At 35.9% G+C, this 15,786-nt stretch overlaps 2 protein-coding genes across 25 annotated transcripts in view; both read left to right on the forward strand.

The window, feature by feature from the left end:
• The window catches only part of CrebB (Cyclic-AMP response element binding protein B), a 71,630-nt gene extending 61,645 nt beyond the window's left edge, over positions 1 to 9,985 (forward strand). For 12 of the 24 annotated variants that reach the window (XM_067132963.1, XM_067132966.1, XM_067132971.1 and 9 more), the window contains 4 exons: positions 232 to 330; positions 3,264 to 3,401; positions 3,937 to 4,096; positions 6,605 to 9,985. In XM_067132963.1, the coding sequence (XP_066989064.1) occupies positions 232 to 330; positions 3,264 to 3,401; positions 3,937 to 4,096; positions 6,605 to 6,746 (539 nt within the window). In that variant the 3' untranslated portion in view covers positions 6,747 to 9,985. The remainder of the gene's footprint in view (positions 1 to 231; positions 331 to 3,263; positions 3,402 to 3,936; positions 4,097 to 6,604) is intronic. The other 12 variants (XM_067132969.1, XM_067132975.1, XM_067132977.1 and 9 more) reach the window with 2 other exon arrangements.
• A 3,343-nt stretch (positions 9,986 to 13,328) lies between these two features.
• LOC136855592 (tigger transposable element-derived protein 1-like) lies at positions 13,329 to 15,450 on the forward strand. The gene is made up of 3 exons (XM_067132685.1): positions 13,329 to 13,380; positions 14,245 to 14,603; positions 14,740 to 15,450. Exons 1-3 carry the CDS (start codon positions 13,329 to 13,331, stop codon positions 15,448 to 15,450), a joined length of 1,122 nt encoding a protein of 373 aa, XP_066988786.1.
• The last annotated feature ends 336 nt before the right edge of the window (positions 15,451 to 15,786 follow it).

The following is a 15,786-nucleotide window of genomic DNA, read 5'->3' on the forward strand; positions in this document are numbered from 1 at the left end:
ATATAGGGGCACTCTACTAAATTGAACTTTTCATAACTACCGAGGAAATTACATGAAGGGTGGGATAAACCAGCAACTGGTTTTCAGCATTTTTAAAGTTTTTTTGAATTAGGTTTGCAAACAGGTAAAGTTTGAAATAAAGCAAGTGTCTCCAACATGAGAATACATTGTTCATATATAGATGCATTTGTTAGAATGAAATTCTTAGCAAATGTAATTTGATGTTGGCAGACAAAGGTGACGCTGGTAGCTCTGATTCCTCACAAGACGAACCAACGGGAACAGTGACCATTGGTGGGCAGCAGTATCAGACGGCAGGTTTGTTGAAAGGTCCGTCCGCTTATCGTGCGTTCACCTTGCCTTTGGAAAACAAGAATCAATAGTGAGATTTTGTTGCAAAAGAATTTGTTCTTCCAAATCAGATATCTTTATAGCAGTTGAAATATTGAAAATTTAATGAAAAAAAAATTTTAAACCATTCAAAGACAATGTTAACCATGTTTCTTCAGATATTTTGTTTAGTTTCCAATCCTTAGTATTGATAGGTGACTAATTATTTGACATGGAAGCATGCTTTAATTTTACTCGCATAAATATGAAAGCATATCTGTTTAGATGAGTACTTCAGATTGATTTGGATGTATTTAAGGAGATGGAGAAATTCACGCTTTGATTCTTGTCTTCCTTGATTATAGACAACTTCTTGTCTTCCTAATCTTCTGAAGAAGAAATCATGAGTACTTAATATGCTGTCTAATGTAAAAGATCTTGGTCCTTCTCCAATTGTGCTAGTACCACATTCTGGAAGTTAATCATGGAAGAGGAAAATCCTAGATCTAGGTAAACTTGTTTCATTAGTTGGAATTGTTGTTTGATGTTCTTGCCATACACATGGTTCAAGTTGAAGGATCCTGAGTTATAGGGGAAGCCAGTGTTTATATGTTACAGATTTTTAATTTAATGTGACTGTTATACATGGGAATGTGTCAAAAAAAGGTTTGACATGAAATTGTAGTGCCCGCTGTCAGTTGACCAGCTCAGAAGGTGTCTTCAGGAAATCTGTTTTATCTGTACCCTAAGTATTTTGTATTTTTCATTTACCCTTGCCATATTTTAGTGTGTATATATATATATATATATATATATATATATATATATATATATATATATATATATATATATATATATATATATATATATATATATATATATATATATATATATATATATATAATATATATATATATATATATATTTTTTTTTTTTTAGCAAAACAGCTTTTTTTTTAGTATAGCTTTTGCTTAAGTGAGTTGTACACTCCAAGAGATTTTAGTTGAAATGTTGGCTAAATTTAAACTAAGGTGATTGTTAAATATTGTGTTTGGAGGATAGTTATTTGTAGGTAAGCTAGTGATAAACTGTATACCTCAAGTTCATATCTACAACAAATTTAAGTATTGTTTGGTTTTATTAAGTTTTGAATTTTACAGCCCTAGGGCATTGTGATAATTTCTCGGTCATAAACGTAACCAGATATGGAAGGGGGACATAATTGGATGTTGGATTTTATGTAAAAATATATTTTAGAGTTGAATGTTAATTTTATTTTGGTAGTACGTATAGCTGATTTAAGTTTACTCTGTAGTTTGGTATTTACTAATTTTATTCACACATCTCTTGAGAAATTTTTGGTTACATTACTTATCCTGATGTTAAATACTTATCCTGATGTTAAATGTTTGATGATTATGGCATGACGTTATTTTTTTCCTTTTTTACTGTCACCGATAATGCTGTAGCAGTTTATTGGTAGAGTTGTTGAATTCATAATGTCAAGACATTTTTAGTAGTACATGAAATCACCTTTACACTCTTTTTCTCTCCATTTCACAGTAAATCATTGTGTGCTTGTTATGCTATATTGTAGTGTTCATTATTTTATGCTTGAGAAACAGTGCTTTGCTTAACGTTAACTCCTAATCAAAGAAGATTGATGAAAAGATGTTGGATGTTTTTATACGAGTAAATTTCTTGTTGCCCCATAATATATCTGTTGTGGAGTTGCCCCTGCCCATTACTGATGTTTTGTGTAGACCTTTTGCTTGGAATGGCTTTCTCAAAAATGTGCTTTTGTTTAGGCTTAGTTAATTTTGTTCCATACATTGGTGTCATTTTGGTGAGCGATTAATATTCTTTATTTTTAAGGCTTAATATTCTTTATTTCTGAGGCTTAATTTTTCATAAGTTGCCAGCTTTCTAGATATTGCAAGTTATAATCAACATCCATAGATGTCATATATGATGCAGTGGTAGGGGTGTATTTATGTAAATTTATGGTATTACAGTGATCCAGTATAAATTGATCATTTTGAATGATTGTTCCTTAAACTTAGTAGGTTATAATAGAAAATAGTAATAGGGTAATGTTACTTAGTGTTACATAAGTTCATTTGTGGTAAACTGTTTCAAATTATTAAGGTTAATAAAACTAGTTACATATCTAAGCTCTCATAGGGGCTGGAGGATGAATTTTTCTGACGTTTGAGAATTAGGTCAGGATTTAGTGAAGGTAATGTGACTAAGCAAGGGTGAGAAAGTTATAGAGGGGGTGTTGAATTTTAATAATGAACCTGTGAATTAGTGTAATTCTTCACATATTTCATGTGTTGTGGTGTAGAATATATAGGGAAATTAGATAGAAAAGAGAAAAAGAAATGAAAGAGAGAGAAATATAGAAGAGAGAAAAAGTTAGGATTTCTCTTTTCTATCTAATTTCCCTATATATTCTACACCACAACACATGTATATTTGAAATTGGTAAGTAATAGATTATTTACTTCGTTACTTACTAGATAGTTACATTAATGCAGATCTCTCGGGTACATTTAATATGTTGCTGGGTTACCACAAACATTTGCTATCGTAGCATTTAAGGATATCAACTTTACAGGCCTTTATTATTATTTTGTAACTTTTTTGAAGTATTAGTGGGAGCCCTGAAATCTTTTCTTGTACTGAATGAGTTTTCTAAAGGTTTTTGTTCTCAAGAAATTGAAAATGGTAGTTGTGTATTTTATATTAGTAATATGTAACTTGAAGTTAGCAACGTTATGATGCAAGGTTAAATTCATAAGCAAATTTGACTGGAGTTGATATTTTAAGTGCGAAGTAGTTCTTTTGCAGACTTCAGCCATTAGCTTTTATATATTGTAATGTGAAATGATAGTTTCAGTATTTCACTGTGGTACCTCTCTTGCTTACAGTGATTCCTGCTGGGAGTCTACAACTAAGTGGCCAAGGGAGTGACGGCCTTCAAACCATCGCTATGACAAATGCTGCTACCGCTGGTGGAGCCATTGTACAATATGCACAAGGCTCAGATCCACAGTTCATTGTTCCTGGTGAGACAGACTTTATAGTTGCTGTTAATATTATAAACTTAGTACAGTAATAGCATATGTTCTATGTACAAATATTTGAAGTGGTTAGGCTGATTGTATATGTCAGACTAGTCACACTTAAGGTTGTTAACACGAAGTTAACATAAGATGAAAGTATCTTTCATAAGCCCTTCATACTGCTTGTAAGTTCATAAACTCATTAAAACTCAAAGTTGTAATCTTGTTGAGCATGATACTTGGGCTGTTACCTCATACAAAGTAATATGGTCTGCCTGTTGCACTGTACTACATTTACTTAGCAGCATATGGTTAGTCTTCTGTACTTTACTTTGTTAATTTTCCTCTTTTCCATTTGGCTGGGTAAATGAAGTAGTTTCAACTTAAACTTTTTGTCAGGTACTCAAGTACAAATCATTAGGGGTTAAATAATTAAATACAAAAATTTTACACAATGATCTGGTTAAATAGCTGTATTATCTTTAAAGTGATCCTTTATAATTTTGATTTGGTTTTGCCTTGTGCATAATATGGACAGTTGCCACAAGTGACCTGAGTGGATTGAAGATAGCTACTAGCACTGGTGCAGGAGGTTTAACGCAAGGAGTAGTTCTCGCAACAGAGTCAAGTGTACACAGAGGTGATCAAATGGCTGAGGAAGCCACCCGCAAGCGTGAGATCAGACTTATGAAAAACAGGTGAGGGACAATAAATACTTTTCACGTTAAAAACTTCTCATGTCATTATACTTAATGTGCACTCACCAACAAAACTGAAGCAACTGTTTCCTTTAATGTTCAAGACACATATTGTTCACTAATGCAACATCTGGCAACTTCAGTCGTATGTTTGTTGTTTGCCTGATTCCCCATAACTTTAAATCATTAAGATTCGACAAAAGCTCTGGAATCATTTGTTATTAGTCTTAGTTTCACTTGTCTTTGAGCTCTTCATTAATACAGTTTTTTGTTTCGGTAATTCTGTAAACCTGACTTTCAGTAATTGAATTTGCCCAGAAAACTTTCTTCAGATGTAAACATTACCAGTTTCTTGATTTTCATCAGCACCCATTAATGTACATAGCAGGGATAGTGAGAAGGTTTTTGAAAGGGAGGCATTAAACCGTATTTTATGAAAAACATTTATTATAACATTAAGAGTGTACAGTAATTAGAACGAGAAAAATAGGGAACCCAGTGAAAAAAGTGTTACATTGCTCAGACCTACAAAACTCATGACTGTTGTCAGAGTTGGCAAACAATTGGTTGAAATCATCATTTGTGAAATCATGCTGTAATTACAGGCAAGTTATTAATGTAAACAACCATCAATCGCCATTTATTAAGTGTAATGGAGACTCGATAAGTACTGTACCATTATTGGTATTAAAAGAATAAAGAAATAGAATATGCATGTAATTTGGTACTAAAAACGGGGGCTCAAGATGCTTGATGGTTAAATGTTTCAATGTTTCGCCAGAGCTTTTGGTAGCTGTGAAGAACACAAACGTAAACAAAGGATGTTGTAGTAAAGTGGACAGGTTTTCTCTTTTAATTATCAGTAATATTTGTGATTTGCAGGTTAGTGTACACTGCACCGATATTGTATATATTTTGTAGACTTACAAATTTATAATCCAATGCTAACTTAACCTTGAAATGAGAGAATTTTAGGCTAACTAGGCCTAAGGCAAGCATAACCTAATGTAGTGTATGATTCCAAAATTAGCCTAGGCCTACATAAACTTAGTCTAGCCTGGACGATATTTGCCAAAATCTTGACTCGAATGTTACATGGGCTACAATCAGGGATTTTTGGGGTAAAAAAAGGAGGGTTGAATATTAAATGGGGTCAAACATTACACAAGTAAATACAGTACCCCAACCTTTACCTTTTTATATTTATGCTAGCATGATGGTAATAGTATTAATGGGGGTTATGATTCTTGACAACATCAAAGTCAGGAGGGTGGGGCAGTAGGTACATAATGTAACATCCAGTGACTTGTTTTCCCACCCAAAGTTCTTGGGCTCCTCGCATCAGAGACATTCTTGCTGATTTAACTAGTTTTGTTCAACCTCTTAGTTGTTACAACATATACTACCACTTATGCCCGCTAATTTTTAACACTGAAATACAAACATAAATATAGAGAAACCTAGAGCAATTATCATTTTCACTTATGATGATGTAATAATAATAATAATGTAATAATAATAATAGTGTTCATAAAGGAAAATGAGTATATGTTGTTGTAATATGGAGTACCACAACCAGAAATCTACATTCTGTATTACAAGTGTGTCTGAACGAATCCATCTAAAATTTCAATTTCTTCGTACATATATGGTGTTATCAGGTATCCAAGTGTTTTAGTCTTGCAGATTTACTTTTATGGTCATATTCTAGAGTAAATTTAATAAGATTATGCATTTTCAGAAAAAAAAAAACTTATAAATTCAATGAAAACTGTTGCTTAACAACTGGTGCTGAGTGTACATTTAGGTTTAACTTTTAAACACCAAACTTTTACATTAGGAGCAATAATATTACCCTGTCTTCAAGTGTACCAAAATGAATAATCAGTTCAGTTGTCTGACTCGTGGGTATTTCATGAGTAGCCCTACTACCCAGTTCTTGAATGTAGAACAACACTGATAATTTGTGAGAAGTTGCAATATATTAAAGATACTAATGTGATCATTAAGAAAAAATTCTTTGGGCTAGCCATGTGAGAGCTAGTGTTAACTCAATGGTCTGGCTAAACTTAGTAATAATGATCTCCACTACGAGGTCCTTGTATTTTGTCTTGAGCTGTGCATGGTAAATAGTACTGAAGGTTCTTTTTCATCAATTTTTGCCTAGCTTCCCAACTAACTTTGTAGTTCAAACTTTCAGTTCTCAAGAACAAAGCCTTTGGGGGATCAGTTTTTAAAATACAGTATTAATATTCTAGCACATTCTTTTTTTCATTTTCTGATTATTTGGTAATTATAAGAATGTGTATAATTTGAAGCAGGCTACCTTTTGTGTCTTGAAGAAAGAATAAGGTTTGAGGCAGATGACAATAGAGTGGGCTTATCCTTTTTTGGATTTTAAGATGTAAGTGTTTTGAAACCCTTGAACTTGCATATTTGAAAGGACTTGTATCAAAGAAGGAAGATTGTTTGTTCAGGTTTTTATTAAAATATTTCTTTTATTATCAGGGAAGCTGCAAGAGAGTGCCGAGCCAAAAAGAAAGAGTACATCAAATGCCTTGAGAACAGAGTTGCTGTCTTGGAGAACCAAAATAAAGCCTTGATCGAAGAACTGAAAACACTGAAGGCTCTTTACTGCCAAAATAGTTGATAGCAGAGCGTAAGTGAATTTGTCTCCCTCTAATCTTTGCGCAGTGATAATAGCTCCGAGCAGCAGTTTCAACCTTGAAATTAAGGTTAATTGTGCCAGCAAAACCATAGCTGCTGTTGTCTATTAACTGGATGGCTCTAAAATGTTTGCCAGCTGCTCTCATAGACTTAAAGACACAAAATGCCCTTGGCTGAAATTTTAAACCATTGTTGGAATGTGATTTCACATGAGTAATGGTAAGCTTGGTATTACATTTCATGAGGTTTATCCATGATACTGACTGCAATTTTTTTCCATTTCTTCATACCATTGAAGAACTGGAAATTTCCTCGTTGAAAACCTCGATTAAAGGTTTGTAGGAACATTTTTGGAAACAGAACTCATTGTAATCTGAGAAAATGTCCAAGCGCGAATCACTGTTTGTGATAATGTGACTGAATTGTTACAGAGTAATAAGGAAATTTTAGTTATGGTCAGCGTGTCTCAGGCATTTGACCAGTAATGAGAAGTGTCCTTGCGTCTGTAGAGTACTGCATGCCAATGTAAGGCAAGAAGTACAGTTTTGTTGTGCATACATCAACTGTGGAAGAACAGCTGATGCATCATGGTGATACTTGTAACATGGTTTATTTTCATAAGTAGAAAGGTATATTCCTAGCTATTGGCATGAATAGGTTTTGCTCACTATTTCCATATCATTGGCCATCTGCAATTTATTTTTGGCTTAGCTGAAATGTGTGCAAAACTTGATGCATTTTATTTTCATGACCATTTCATAACTTATCTGTAAATGAATAAAAAAAATTTCTGTAATATCTTGAGTGATAAAAGATGTTACTTGGTATTAACATATTCCACCAACTTTAAGGATTTTAAAGTAATTTTTTGTACAGTGTAATTATCAATTTTTTTTTTTTTTTTTTTTTGTGCAGTACAGAGTATTTCCCTGACAGTAAATGGAGTCTGTGGGATATTTATATAGTTGAATCGTATTTTGTCAATCAATTGTTATCATGATTTGCTAGTCAATTAATGCGATTTAGAATCGCTGAATATATTACCTTAGTGTATTTGCCATATTTTTGTGGAGGATGTGTTCATTGATAAAAATTTTAGGAGCCACTGGAAACCTCTAACCTCAATCCTCAATTAGAAGAGGTTTAATGGATGTTTTATGGAAGAATTCTTGACATATTTCATTGCCTGTGTCATTTTTTCACTCACTTATTGTCCTAACACTTCATCATATGTAGAATTTGACTTTTTCAAAAACTTCACCAGTATTGGATTTTAATCACAGGCATAAACATAATTTATCTCATTTGAGGGTATAAGGCCCCTAATCATCCCCTGAGGACATAGATTTTTATTTTGAGACAATTTATATTTTTTAATAGACTGCCCTGTTTTACTAACCAAAAATGGTAATGGTTAATTTTTGATCACATTGCACTTTGTCACAGCAACAATTGGTAGCCTCCCTACTTTATTTTTTTCTTAATACAAAGTTGTTACTTTAGGATAAATAAGAAAAGAAAGCTGTGAACATGCTGGAAAGTATAAACCATTAGTGTGCTGAAGTATGAAACTAATTTAAACGCTACAACTCATACATGTGCAGATTACTTTGTGTTAATCCTCCAAAAATAATTTGTTTTCATGTTATGCACTGTAATTGTTTCTGTAACATCTTTTAAAATGCAGTATTCATGGATGAGGAAACCCAAAGTTAGTGCATTTTAGCCATCACTACTGCTATAACAGTAATGTAGATATAATACATAAAGCAGACTACTATCATGGCAAGTTAATCTTACTTTATCTCTTTAAAACTTAAATGCTACCTTGATAGGTCGGTTGTCTGGTTAAACTGTAATCTCAACAAGGCTTAAACTTGATGCTGCTGTATTTTTTTTTTCTTAGAGTCCCATAAAGAGGTTTTGATTCTTTACTAATATTATTATTATTATCATCATCATTATTATCAACAGGTGGTTCGACCAGACACTTAGAAATGTTTCTTGATCAGGTACTTATGAGAGTGATCCTTTCATAAAATGGGCATGAAATTTGTCATGTGAGCAGTGCCTTTGGGGTTTATTTTTTTTCAAAAATTTCTTATAATATAATATATTGGATGAAAGTTCATTTTCTTGTGCTTTGCTGATGCTCAGTTACAGTACTATATATTTATTTAAATTTTTTAATCAGTGAAGTGTAAGGCTCACGTTAAATACCCTTTGCATGTATAGATGAACTGTAATGTGTAAAGTTTAACATATTTTAATTTTTATTAACATCTTTTGAGTAATCAGAGACTGATGTAGTGCAACTGGTAAATTTGAATGTGGAGGGTTTTTGGCTTAGGAAAAGATGTAAAGTTGAAACTGAAACAAGCAGTGTCTCTCATATACAATTTCCTCATACTTTTGCCATAATAGTGGCCTTTTGTCTTTTTTCTCAAGTTTAAATATGACTGCTCAAAATGTTGGTGGTTTGTGTACAAAAAAAAATGATTGCTGTTTCACCTGTGTTATAAACTCTTACATCTAGATAAATGTGCAACTTCATTGTGTAAGAGTATAAAGCAATTCCAAAGACCACTTCACCTGCTATAGGCAGAGGCTTTTTTGACTGAAAATGATTGTTCAAAGTAGCATCTGCAGCAGCAGCAGCAGCAGCAGCACACTACACACCAGATGAAGAATTCTGTTGTCTGTCAGTATATGAATTTTACTTGTATAACTGATCATCTTCCCAGTGAGAGTTTATGGCTGAAGTGATGCATAAAACCTTATGTACTTAAAAGATTGTAAAGTGTATACTCTGTACTCTCAATTTTGTGTGCATTTCTTTACTAAGTGTACATCTTGATTACTAGAGAATTTTTTACAAGTAAATTACTGTATGGTTTCTGTGTAGTCCTACTTGAAAAGTTTATCAGTTTCATGCTTTCGTCAAGTAACAGAATTTGTGAATAAAAGCAAGTGTTTAAAGTTTTTTTATTACTTTGATATTGAAAGTACAGTGCCACTAAAAAAATAATTAAGCAATTGTAGTAATTACTGAAATATCTGGATAGTTGAAGATGATCAGTTTTATAACGGCATTACTTTATGGATGTGACATATGATTTAATGTTTTGTAAATATTAATATAGGATTGCAAATGTGTTGTAAACATGATTGCCTGAAGGAAGAAGATAAGTATTTTTGAACATTAAAATGTTGTTGAATAAACGTTAGTTTTTCCTCATTAACCAAACAGCACTTGGAACAACACTCGAGTCATCCACCAGAAACGGAAGGTGGTCAACTTCTCATAATAAGTGGAAAAATAATGTACTGTGAATTTATAAGGGGCCAAGAAATTTTTCATGATAGGTCAAGAAAATATTGCTGAAAAATGCAAAAGTAATGAATAAAATCTGTATTAGATGCCAAAGCAGCATCAACCGTGCCTTCTTCAATGATACCTTATTCCTCATCATTGTCAATCGCTGTATTTTCCTCCTGATCTTCATCATCTATGAAAAGTCAAGACCTCTCGGTAGTCTCACAGGACTTCAAGCAGCCTTCACAGGCTCTGGGAGGTGATGATGTTAGGTAGTCATTCCATTCTATTGTTGAGCAACATGTCTGTAGTGATTTTCAACAAGAAGCACAAGGAATAGGAGCAATTCTGGCCCTCCAAGTACTGGATGAGAAGGATGTGGTACTTGCCATTATGCTTCATTAAGAAACAACAGACCTACCAAACTTTTCGCCGGCATGAAAAGTATCTGGCTGACAGTGTGGCAACCTGTCAACTCTTGCATTTACTTCGCCAACTGATGGGTGTAGGTAAATTATCCTATTCCTTGTGCTTCTTGACGTAAGTCACCACAGACATGTTCCTCAACAATAGAATGGAATGATTACCTAACACCATCACCTCCCAGAGCCTGAGAAGGCTGCTTGAAGTCCTGTGGGACTACTACGGAGAGGTCTTGACTTTTCATAGGAAAAGATGAAGAAGATACGAGGAAGAAAACAAAGTGATCAACACTGATGAGGAATTGGGTTTTGCTGAAGGAGCCGCAGTTGATGCTGCTGGGGCATCCAATACAGTAGTACTGATGTGCTCTGCTTGACTGCCGGACAGAAAGGAACCCTCTGATATGCAGTTCTGACTATTAACCTGATCTAAAGCACCATTAGCAAGCCCTCCAACAACAAAAAATTCAACAAAGAGGTTGGTTTACTTCCCTGATATCATGAACTGAATGATTTCTCTCAGCTCTCATTAAGGAGTTCTGAAAGGCGAAAAAACCTCCAGGTTTGACAGATGTCCAAAAGCACGAGTTGGATTCTCTTCCCTAAGAACTGCCCTGGTGAGCTCTATCTTGGACTGTGAACATGAACAACCAGGCCTAACAATGTCAATCATAAAAAAAAAAATTATTTGCAATAGTTGTAACCGCTCAAAATCATGATCCCCCAAGCCAATAAACCTCAAATTTTGAACGATTTTTAGGTAAACTCAACCTCTTTAAATTGTGGTTAGGGTTCTGTACATTTCTGTGTGATAGGGTGAAGCCAAACTCAACTTTGCAAACGTGTTTAAAGTACTAACATGCACTTTCCAAGGCTGAGAGGTGTAGTACAAACCATCTGGTTGTGCACACATGGTTCAGCATGAGCACACCGAACAAGAGGGTAGCGGTGACTCGAACACATGAGCTTCCCGAAAAGCACAGGCTACATGTGCCTGTTCATGTGACAAAAAATTATCAATACTGCCAGCATTGGTCGAAAAAGCAAAGCAGCAGATAAGCATTTGATAAGAATGAGTTCTGACCAGGTCATCTATCTTAAGTAGCTCCCTATGTTCATTGAGAGGCTACAGAACAGATATAGTGCTTTGAAAGCAACTCTTGGGTCTGTGGCAAGCTACTAGTAGACCAGGGTGCAACACGGTAGCATACAGACAGATCATCTTGGCCCCCACAAATAAGAGGAGGCCTGTCGCATGCAAACCCTGTCTATAATGCCACAGTTTGGGCCTTGAATACACATCGAATGAGAGGGTGGCACTGACTCAACTACACAAACTTTCAGAGGAGAGCAGGTGAAGAGTCACCACACTTGCCACATACTGGGAGAGTGGGTTGAGCATTCCTCTTGCATGAGAAGACATAGGAGGCCTCTGGGTACTTGTAGATGGTAAAGGGACCATCTGGTACCAGACAGTGTAGAGTACTAGGCAAGCATGTTATTGTGCACACCCTGCACATACACATCTGGAGATCATGAGCACTAAGTACTTAGTAAAGCTGGTTCTATCACTTAAAGGTGATGAGAGTAAGATGCCACACATTGGATGAGTTGAGCCTTCTCACTGCCTGGGAAGACATGAAAGGTGCCTCCAAACATACAAGAAAAGGCTACATCCCAACCAAGCAGGTTACAAATCACACAATGAGTGTGGAGTAACATCAACTCTTCCATGTGTACTTCTGGAGAAATTGGGAGCAGTTTTATTCATGTTGGAGAAGTGCAGGTTGACCAGAGTACCAAGCTGGTTGGTGAGATCCATGTCAGCCTTGCCTATGGCAAAGAACACCCAGAGGTGGATGGACACTGTTGCCTCCCTGATATGTGGAAGGGATTTATTCAAAACCCTACGGGACTTCTCATGAGAGGTCTTATAGGATTATGAACATTCCTAATGTCCAAGAAATGTGGGTTGACCAAGGCACCCAACCAGTTGGGTAAGATTCATGTCAGACCCACCTACAGTGAACATAACAAGTAGAAGTGTATGGACACCATCACCTCCCTGAGCCAGAAAGGCCACTCACTTGAAATCCCCCAAAACCCCCAGGACTCCTGTTGAGGGGTCCTCTAGGACTCTTCCCTTCTTCTTCCCATAAGAGGAAGATGAAAGAGACGGTGAGGAAGAGGAATGAAAGTGCTTACGCTTTCTCTCCTTACCTGTAGACTTACTCTCCTCAGAAGGTTGTAACGTGGTCAATGCCGCTGCAGCATCTGCCACTGGAGAATAATGGCTACTGGAAGCTCAACACACTGAGGTCCTAGCAGTTGAAACAGCAGTTGGTAGTAGTCAATGCAGTAAGAGGTGTCTTTATCCCCCACCTGCATACACCCTTCTCGGCTGAGAGAGAAGTGTACGCGGGGAAGAGTAGGAAAGTATCTGGTAGGATGGTGAAGTGATAAGCCAGCTCTTTTAACCTACCTCCTCTACCAAAATCTTTCCAAGACAACAACAGATCTACCTCTATAACAGAATAGTAAACAGCATGGAACAACAAACAGGGAGGGTATGAAAGTTCACTACACTAGCTACTGACATTTCACGCCTCCATTAACAACACTATGTTCTGTGTAAATAAAACACTCAAAAGCATAATTTCCAACTTGATAGTTAGCAAGAGGACAGCAAGACATCCTCATTCAACAGTGGCCAAAAGAAAAGTGCTTGCTAACAGCAGGTGGGTGAGTGATGTTTCCCTACTCTTCCCCCTTAACTACCAGTTAAATATCTTTTTACCAGGTCATGCAGAGGAATACTCGTACAAAGATGACTCTGGTTTGTATTCTCAAAGGAACAAGAGCTGAATCAGAAAATGCAAGTTAGTGGGAAAGGAAAACTCATTGTATGGGATGGCAAAATGGCACATATTTACCTACCTATTTTGGATCACAAAATAATTGATCTACAGCAGATTCACTCTCCTATCCACAAGCTCACACCTGTACAGGATTTTGATATATAAAGAGTCTACGATACCACATGGAGATATTCAAGATTAAACAAAAAATAATGCAAAATATATGTGGCACTTGCCAATTCTCATTGAAAACTTTCCAACATACCTTGAAGTACAAATTGGTGATATTCATTCAAAGATTTTCCCACTTAAAAATGGAGTTCCACAAGGAAGTGTTCTCAGTAGCACCCTATGCTTGGCTTGGCAGTCTAAATTTTCTGAAATCAAATCCTCTTTATACTGGCAATATCAGTAGTCAACTAGCAGTTGGAATCAAGAACAATATTTCCAAGGACAATTTTGCTATACTGTGCACTACACATCAAACATAAAACTTGACAAACATATCATCAATAGCACTATAGCAAAAATAGAAATTGGCAAACATAAAACTTGATAAGCATATCATCAATAGTGCTGTAGTAAAAATAGAAACATGGGCCTGATCATCACTGCAAAGATCACAACGGTGATGTTCCGCAAAAATGTAAGTGGAAAAAATGAAGAGGTTCACTTAAAGATTGGAGACCATCACATATTTATAAGCAAAGTTCTTAGGCACACTTTGACACACACCTTAACTGAAAAGCCCATATACTATATAAAATCCAAGAGCAAAAATGCTTAAAATTTGATAAAGCAATTATCTCACACAGGTTGAGGAGCTTACGACCAACCTCGACATTGTTGTACAAAGCTAAAGTCTATTTAAACTATGGATTTCAGTTATACAGTTCAGCATGTCTTCCAAATGCCCGAGTGAGTCTCCTGCTGGTGGTGTGATGAAAAGGCATTCCATCACTTCAAAGCAGAAAATGAAAATTATCAAACAGCATGTCGCGGGAAAAGCAGCCACGGCCATCGGATGTGATGAGCATCTATCGCAGTCAATGGTACCCAACATCATAAAGGACAAGAAACGGACAATAGACGTTGTAAAGGTATCTGCTTCAGTTCATTCGACAATTACTATAACAAAGAAGAGGACAGGGCCTTTGAAAGAAATAGAGCAGTTACTGATCACGTGGATGGAGGAACAAATACAAAAGCATATGCCACTCAGCCTCTTGACCATTCAAACAAAGGTGTGCTAAATTTTCAAGGAACTAAAGGAACACTACGATGATACCCACAACAAAGATTCTGTAGCAGGTCATGGATGGTTTCAGCATTTCAAAACCCACCACAATTTTCACAGTGTGAAAATTAGTGGTGAAGCAGGAAGCGTTGATACTAAAAGGAGCCGCTAAACTTAAGGATGCTTTGGATCAGATCATTGTTGATGAAGGGTACTTGCTGGATCAAATCTTTAATGTCAGCGAAACAGAACTGTATCGGAAGCGGATGCCCGAACGGTCCTACATCCACAGAGAAGTAAAAACGATACCCGGGTTTAAAGTGTACAAAGATCGACTGGCTCTTCTGCTTGGGGGAAATGTGGCTGGGTATAAACTCAAGCCATTCATGATTTACCACTCTGCAAATCTGAGGGCATTAGCAAGAATCAGCAAACATATGCCTCCTGTGTATTATCGGCATAACAAGAAAGCATGGATGACTGCACTCCTATTCAAAGACTGGTTTTTGTATTGCTTTATTCCAGAAGTGGAGGAATATTGTAGGAAAAACAACACCCCCTTTAAAACTCTGCTGATTCTGGACAATGCTTCTGGCCACCCTCAGCACATCAGAGATATTAACGAGAACATAAAAGTTGTGTTTCTGCCAACAAACACAACTTCTCTCATACAACCCATGGATCAGGGCGCTGTGGCTGCGGTTAATGCCTATTATCTTTGGAACACATTAGCTCAGGCTGTTCAGGCTACAGATAATAAGGAGAAGGATCTCAGAACTTTCTGGAAGGAATTCAATGTTCTGAAATCCATTATGAACATTGGAAAGGCGTGGAAGGAGGTAAAGAATGTATGAATGGGGTTTGGAAAAATCTGCTACAAGTATATGTGAACTCATTTAAAGGTTTTGATAAGGATGAAGAAGTTGTGGAAATTAATAAAAATATCTTGACACTTAGGAGAAGTTTAGATTTAGGTATTGATGAGGAAGATATCTAAGATCTTTTAGGTGTGCAAGATGTAGAGCTAACAGCAGAAGATGTAATTGCACTTGCAGAAGAGAGAAAAAGAGCAGAAGAGGAAGAAGAAATTGAAGAAGAGCCAGAGCAAAAGTTTACGACACAAGCACTCGCAGAGGTTTTTGCCTCATTTGGACATGGACTGAAACTTTCTAGTTAACTGGATGGGAACA

This window comes from Macrobrachium rosenbergii, chromosome 32, assembly GCF_040412425.1.
Source record: "Macrobrachium rosenbergii isolate ZJJX-2024 chromosome 32, ASM4041242v1, whole genome shotgun sequence".
Taxonomy (NCBI): Eukaryota; Metazoa; Arthropoda; class Malacostraca; order Decapoda; family Palaemonidae; genus Macrobrachium; species Macrobrachium rosenbergii.